Source organism: Chaetura pelagica, unplaced genomic scaffold (genome assembly GCF_000747805.2).
Source record: "Chaetura pelagica isolate M959 unplaced genomic scaffold, ChaPel_1.0 scaffold210, whole genome shotgun sequence".
Classification (NCBI taxonomy): domain Eukaryota; kingdom Metazoa; phylum Chordata; class Aves; order Apodiformes; family Apodidae; genus Chaetura; species Chaetura pelagica.
In genome coordinates, this window is record NW_009951862.1 from 68,655 (window position 1) to 75,939 (window position 7,285).

Consider the following 7,285-nt stretch of genomic DNA (forward strand, 5'->3'; position numbering starts at 1 on the left):
GTCCACTGAGAAATGCAGCTTTCTGTTAAAGGAGGCTTCCCCAAAGACTGAATAAACACAGGCTGGGGTCAGAAAAAAAATTCAGCAGCTTTCTTAAAATGAGGATGTTGCTACAAGAGACATCACTGCAAAACCTTTGCAGCTGAGTGTGTTTTGGGGAAAGGACCTGAGCCTTGCCCAGCTGTGTCAGTCCCCACTTCTGGGTCATGGCTCCCCCTCCACTCATCTGGCTGGCTTCACTCATGGGAGAGCTGACCCTGTTTTCACCCAGGGCCTGCTTTTTCCAACACTGCTGCACATGCTGGCTCACATGCAAGAGCAGCTTTAACACCAGCCTGCAAAATCTGAGGCGTTTCCCCTGCCACAGCTGCTGCAGAAAAATTTCTGTGAGGGCTTTTAGGCTCTAGAAATCAGTGGTAGCCCACAACAGCAGATGTTTACTGTGTCCAGTTCTGGAGCCCGCAACACAAGAAGGACATGGAGCTCCTGGAAAGTGTCCAGAGGAGCTACAGAGATGATCCAAGGGCTGGAGAAGCTCTACTCTGGAGACAGGCTGAGAGAGTTCGGGTGTTCAGCTTGGAGAAGAGAAGGCTCCAGGGAGACCTTAGAGCACCTTCCAGTGCCTGAAGGGGCTACAGGAAAGCTGGGGAGGGGCTGTTTACAAGGGCTTGTAGTGAGAGGACAAGGGGGAATGGATTAAAGCTGGGAGAGGGGAGTTTGAGGTGCGACATGAGGAGGAAATTCTTGAGTGTGAGGGTGGTGAGACCCTGGCCCAGGTTGCCCAGGGAAGCTGTGGCTGCCCCATCCCTGGAAGTGTTGAAGAGCAGGTTGGATGGGGCTTGGAGCAACCTGTTCTGGTGGGAGGTGTCCCTGCCCATGCAGGGGTGGGGGGATTGGAACTAGATGGTCTTTAAGGTCCTTTCCAACCCAAACCATTCCATGATTCAATGTTTCTCCTCTAAGCACTACATCTACCTGAACAAACAACCACCCATACTCATCTGGCCACATCCCCATAATTAGTATTTGTAAAGGAAGCTGGGATTTTTAGGGCCAATTTTTTTCCACTTCTGTAATCTAAGAAAGGGTTCTAGTGTAGATACCAGGCTTCACTCTCTTACAGGGTGGGATGAGAGGCTCTAAAGCACTTCAGCAAGAGCCTCTGCTGTCCCCACATGAAGAAACACCTGTTGATAAATGACTGCTGCCCTTCAGCAACAAACCACAAATAATGGAAACAGAAAGTAAATGCCTTTATCTTAACAATCTAAACACACAGCTCAGCAGAGCCAAAGACTGAAGAGCCACAAAGGAACACCTCCCAGACCTTGTGGCCACCTCTAGCCCAGCTGTCAACTTGCTCTAGGTGTTGGGGTGTGAGGGGTAGCAGTGAGCTCTGAGCCCAATCAGCCTGCCCTTCACTGAGAGGGAAAAACAGCTCCTCAGTTTGCTTCAGTCCTCCAGGAAAACCCTTTCCTCTGGAAATGTGCAGTTTGTTCATTCAGTGGCCGTTTGTTCTGTTTGGCAAGTGAGTTTTGGCAGAGCAGAGCCAGGGACCTCGGTGGTGGGCTCAGGGTTAGCATCCCAAAATTCCACATGCCCTGAGGTGTAGAGCTGGGCTCACCACACAGAAGTTCCAGGTGCTTTAACAGCAGCTGTGGAAGGAGGTAGAGCTGTTTTATAAAGTATGGCATTTATGCCTTAACTAGACAGTTTTACACCTGACCTCACCATTCAGGCAGGGCTCCCTGGGAAGCAGAGAGGCAGGAGAGCAGCAGTACCCATCCCAGCACTAGGTGAAGCTGGATGGACATCGTTGAACGGGCACAAAAACATTCCTAGCAAAAGGCTTTTTATTCCACTAGATGGCACCCAGGCCTTGGTGATGGATGTTGCCTCGAGGGGTGGGCAGGGATCCGGTCAGGACTGGGAGGTGGCGAGGTACCAAGGCAGGGTGCCCATGGAGCTGCAAACCAACCAGTCCAACCAGACCCCATAAACCACCCCCTTCTTTTGCCAGGCAGCAGCACATGCCGAGTCCGAGCTCCCAGAAGCATCACCATGGCCCATAAGACTGGGGATGTGACATACTGAGGCAATTCCAGGGGGAGTTGCCCAGCCCAGGCTGCCAGGAGCCAGGTAGCCTCTGTTGCTCCCAGCTGGGTGAGCCAGCACAGGAGGTCCCTGAGCCTTTGGGGATCCTGTGGATGCTGCCTCACGCCTGGGAAGCTGTAGGCAACCCCCTGCCCAGGCTGCTTCAACTTCCATGTCTCCGCAGCACTGGGACCAGGCTGCCTGGCCCAGCTCCCCTGGGGACACAGCACCTGATGCCTTGCTGTGGAGCCTAGTAGGGACATGCAATTCTTGATCCTTCCTGCTGGAGAGCACAAGCTTATCAAGAGCCCCAACAGCTGGTGCTACTACTGACAGCACCAGTGACACAGCCAGTGTTATCCTTGTAGAATCACAGAATCACAGACTGGTTTGAGTTGGAAGGGACCTTAAAGACCATCTAGTTCCAACCCCTGCATGGGCAGGGACACCTCCCACTAGATCAGGTTGCTCAAGGCCCTATCCAACCTGCCCTTGATGACCTCCAGGGAAAGGGAATCTACAACCTCCCTGGGCAACCTGTGTCAGTGTCTCACCACCCTCACACTAAAGAGTTTCCTTCTCGTATCTCCCCTCTTCCAGTTTTAATCCATCCCCCCTTGTCCTCTCACTACAAGCCCTTGTCCCAAGTCCCTCCCCAGCTTTCCTGGAGCCCCTTCAGGCACTGGAAGGTGCTCTAAGGTCTCCCTGGAGCCTTCTCTTCTCCAGACTGAACACCCCAAATCTCTCAGCCTGTCTCCAGGGCAGAGCTGCTCCAGTCTTGGATCATCTTTCTGGCCTCCTCTGGACTCTTTCTAGGAGCCTCATGTCTTTCCTGCACTGGGGGCTCCAAAACTGGACACAGTCCTTTTCCTGCCTGTCCCAGCATCAGCAATGCACAATCCTTAAGGGCACTGTAGCCTGAAGTGGGGACCTGCCCCTTCCCTGCATGTGGCTGCACAGAGGGCAGGGGAGGGGATGCTCTGCAGGTCTCTGGTTCTGTGTCCCCACCACACCCGTCCCCTGCAAGGCTTGATGCTGCTCGCCCTGCTGCTGAGCCATGCCTGTTTTAGCACCTTCTGGGACAGAAAAAGCAACCTGCAGTGGCATAAACAGTGGTTAACTTCAGGTACAAGCAGCAGCCCGGCTCCAACAGGTCCAAGTGCAGCCTGGCTCACGTGCAGGGGCCAGCTGTGGGAATGATGGTGGCACAGCCAGGATGCTATGGTGGGGCTGGCAAGTGTCTCAGCAACTCCTGGAGAGCCTGGTGGGGATTTCTTGCTGCAGGAGATGGATGAGCCTATGGGGGTGATGCTCTGTGCAGGTCCCCAGCAAGGACAAACTGTCTGGTTGGCTCTTGGTAGGACCCAGTTGGGTTTGATCCCACCCAAGGAGGGACGTGCAGGGCTGGTTGGCCGAGTCACAGCCCCAGAGAGGATGGCTGGACCAGGGATGCTCTGGGGCCAGAAACCCACCCATGCCCAGGGACCCACCACACCACAGTGTGCCAGTGCTGGCAAAGCAGCTGCCTTGAAACCCCACTGCAAACACTGGGAGCCAACAGAGCCTTCGGGTACAGAAATGCCTTTATTTCTCCATGAGGCTGGGGGCGAAGCCGTTGAAGACAGAGGCTTATTTGTTTTTATTCTCACAGTTTTTACTTCCTGGCACCAGCGCAGGAACGACGCTACCCTACACTGCAGAGCACAAGGGGTCTTCTGTGTGGCTGCCCAGCACTGCACGCCCACCCCAAGCTGTGGCAGCACCCGGGGCACGTCCCCACGCAGACCCCCACGCAGACCCCCTCCAACCAACAGCAGGGTGGCACAAACCAGCAGTTTCTGGCTCCTGGGCTGCCAAGCACTCTGTGACCCCCCCAGCAACCTGCAGGGTGCCCCTCTGCCCGGGCCCCTCACTCATCCCCCCTGCAGCACGGATGCTGGGGAGGACATGACATATAGGGCCCCCCCCCCCCCCAATGCCTGGGGCCTGCCGGGGCAGATCCTGGCAGCCCCTCAGAGGGTCCCCCGGCTCCACCGGCCCTTGGGGTACCCCGGGGGTCCCCCCCCCGCGGGCCGCTGCCCTACCTGCCGGCTGTCGCTGCTGCTGCCCCGCTCCCCCTCGGAGGACTGGCTGCTGTCCGTGCTCCCCAGGGCAGCGTAGGGGCCGTGGGGCTCAGCCCGGGCCCGCTCCAGGGTGTAAAAAGCCCTCTCGCGGATGTGCAGCTCATCAGCGCGCTTCACATGGTCCACCTGCCTGCTGCTGCTGCCCAGCACTGCCAGCGCGCCCGCCGCCCCGGTTCTCCTGCCCTGCCGCGCGGGGAGCCGGCTGCTCCCGGGCCCCCACAGCGCGGGCCCGGGGGAGCGGCCCCCAGCCTGCCCGGCCTGCCCGAGGCTGCTCTCCTTGACCTCCCCTGCCTGCTGATGGGAGCTGCCCCCAGCCTGCCCTGCCTCCCAAAGGCCGTTGCCCCCAGCCTGCCCTGCCTCCCAAAGGCCGTTGCCCCCAGCCTGCCCTGCCTCCCAAAGGCCGTTGCCCCCAGCCTGCCCTGCCTCCCAAAGGCCGTTGCCCCCAGCCTGCCCTGCCTCCCAAAGGCCGTTGCCCCCAGCCTGCCCTGCCTCCCAAAGGCCGTTGCCCCCAGCCTGCCCTGCCTCCCAAAGGCCGTTGCCCCCAGCCTGCCCTGCCTCCCAAAGGCCGTTGCCCCCAGCCTGCCCTGCCTCCCAAAGGCCGTTGCCCCCAGCCTGCCCTGCCTCCCAAAGGCCGTTGCCCCCAGCCTGCCCTGCCTCCCAAAGGCCGTTGCCCCCAGCCTGCCCTGCCTCCCAAAGGCCGTTGCCCCCAGCCTGCCCTGCCTCCCAAAGGCCGTTGCCCCCAGCCTGCCCTGCCTCCCAAAGGCCGTTGCCCCCAGCCTGCCCTGCCTCCCAAAGGCCGTTGCCCCCAGCCTGCCCTGCCTCCCAAAGGCCGTTGCCCCCAGCCTGCCCTGCCTCCCAAAGGCCGTTGCCCCCAGCCTGCCCTGCCTCCCAAAGGCCGTTGCCCCCAGCCTGCCCTGCCTCCCAAAGGCCGTTGCCCCCAGCCTGCCCTGCCTCCCAAAGGCCGTTGCCCCCAGCCTGCCCTGCCTCCCAAAGGCCGTTGCCCCCAGCCTGCCCTGCCTCCCAAAGGCCGTTGCCCCCAGCCTGCCCTGCCTCCCAAAGGCCGTTGCCCCCAGCCTGCCCTGCCTCCCAAAGGCCGTTGCCCCCAGCCTGCCCTGCCTCCCAAAGGCCGTTGCCCCCAGCCTGCCCTGCCTGCCCGAGGCGGCTTTCATTGGCCTGCCCTGCCTGCTGGTGGGAGCTGCTCCCAGCCTGCCCAAGGCCGCTGCCCCCAGTGTGCCCTGCCTGCCCAAGGGAACTTTCCCCCGCCTGCCCTGCATCCCGAAGAGAGCTGCCCTTGACCTGCCCTGCCTGCCCAGGGGGGCTGCCCCCCACTCCCATGGTGTGCCACCTGCCCCCAACATCACCACTATGGCTTCCAGCCATCCCCTGGGCCTCACTCAGTGCTTGGCTACCAGCTTTCCCGTCTGGAGACGGTGCTTTGTCTGTCCTGGCTGTCTTGTCCAGCCCTGCTCCCCCAGGCCAGACCCCTGCTCCCACTTGGGGCCGTCCCTCCCTGTGGGGCCAGTGCGGGGTTGTCCCCACTTCCCCGCTCGCCCCTCTGGCCGTGGTGGGGGTCTCTTCAGCCATGCAGCTGCCATCCCTCCCTGGGGCAGTGGTGCAGTTGCCCTCCCTCACTTCAGAGGAGGCCATAGTGCCTCCCAGGCGGATGCTGGCCCCCTCGGCTGGGACAGTGGCAGTGGCCTCCTCAACAGCCTCCTGGTGAGGGGTGGGGACAGGCAGGCGGTCTGACTTCCCCTCAAACCACTGCCCCTCACCTCTCGCTTCATCGTCACCATTCACAGCAGCATCAGCCTCTGAGGGGACAGGAATGTCACCACCGGTGATGGTCCAAGGGCTGGGGGCCAGCGGCCCTTCTCCATCACCAAGGGTGGTCACACCATCCTCATCATCTCCTGTGGGATAACCAACCCTGGGTCGGCTGGTGGTGCCTTCTCTGTAGCTCGGGGTGGCTGTGGTGGCCAGTTCTTCAGGCTGCTGATGAGCAGGGGTGCCATCATCACCATCATGTGCTGCAGTGACCGCCAGCCTGGTCAGAGGGCTGCTGGTTCCTGCAGTGGGGCTGCCACTGTCCTTGCTGCCAACAGTGGCACCAGCCTGGGTGGTTTCTTGCTCCCCCACGAGGATGTTGGCTCTCCTGATGAATATGTTGACCTCATCATCCTTGTCCGGAGAGATCTGGGTGAAGCTGGTGGCCGTCGCTGTGCTGCCCAACTTCCCTTGGGTGACAGTGATGCTGCCCGAGTCAGGGATGTAAATGTATTCATCCACACCTTCCGTGTCAACTTGAACATGCTCTGTCTTCTCAGTGACAGAGGTGAGAGCAGCGCTTCCCGTCCCTGTGCCCTGCATGACACCCTCCTGCCCTTGGCCAGGCACGGTGGCCCCATCACTGCCCTCATCCCCAGCCCCTCCAGTGGCAGAAGCCCTCTCCCTCTCACCTGTCATGGCCCTCTCCACTGGAACCCACCCAGGGGCACCATCCTCCTCCCTGTCCTCACCCCTGACAACAGACCTGTTTCCCACCACGGCCTCGCTGGAACGTCCATCCTGGGTAGGAATGGAAACACCACCATCGATTTCCACCACTAAATCCAGGTCACCACTGCCCTCCCAGCTGGTCGGGGTGGGACCTGCAATGCCAGCCCCACCACGTGCTCCCGTGCTGGTGCCTGGGGGAGGACTAAGAGCATCCCTGTCCACGCCTGGGGTGGTGTGGCTTTTGGGCATGAGGCTGGTTCTGTTGTTCTCCATCACATCAGTGCTGACATTTTCGCTTTGCTCCAGGGCCACCCTGTCTTCTGTCAGCTCCTGCTTGTCCTTGTCCTCACTCAGCACATTCTGGCCATCAGCTTCTTCCTTCTGTGCAGTAGACACAAAAAGAGAGGTTAGGGCCAGCCTTAGAGCCTGGCAGCTTCGGGGGGTGCCACAGCCAAGCTGGGGGTCCTACCATGACACCCAGACACCTCCTCACCTTGATCTGCGTCTGGTTCCTCCGCGCTGAATACAAGTAGACGTATTTGAACATGAGGAAGCCATGCTTGGCATTGCAG

The 7,285-nt window shown here is 60.2% G+C and overlaps 1 protein-coding gene across 1 annotated transcript; it reads right to left on the reverse strand.

The window, feature by feature from the left end:
• Window positions 1–4,106: 4,106 nt before the first annotated feature.
• On the reverse strand, window positions 4,107–7,284 carry LOC104385324 (ovocleidin-116-like; the record flags this gene model as incomplete). The annotated part of the gene is made up of 3 exons (XM_009993765.1): window positions 4,107–4,508; window positions 5,850–7,094; window positions 7,207–7,284. Coding segments are annotated over 3 exons (1,725 nt in total), but the record flags the coding sequence as incomplete, so codon positions are not given.
• Between the last annotated feature and the right edge of the window lies 1 nt (window position 7,285).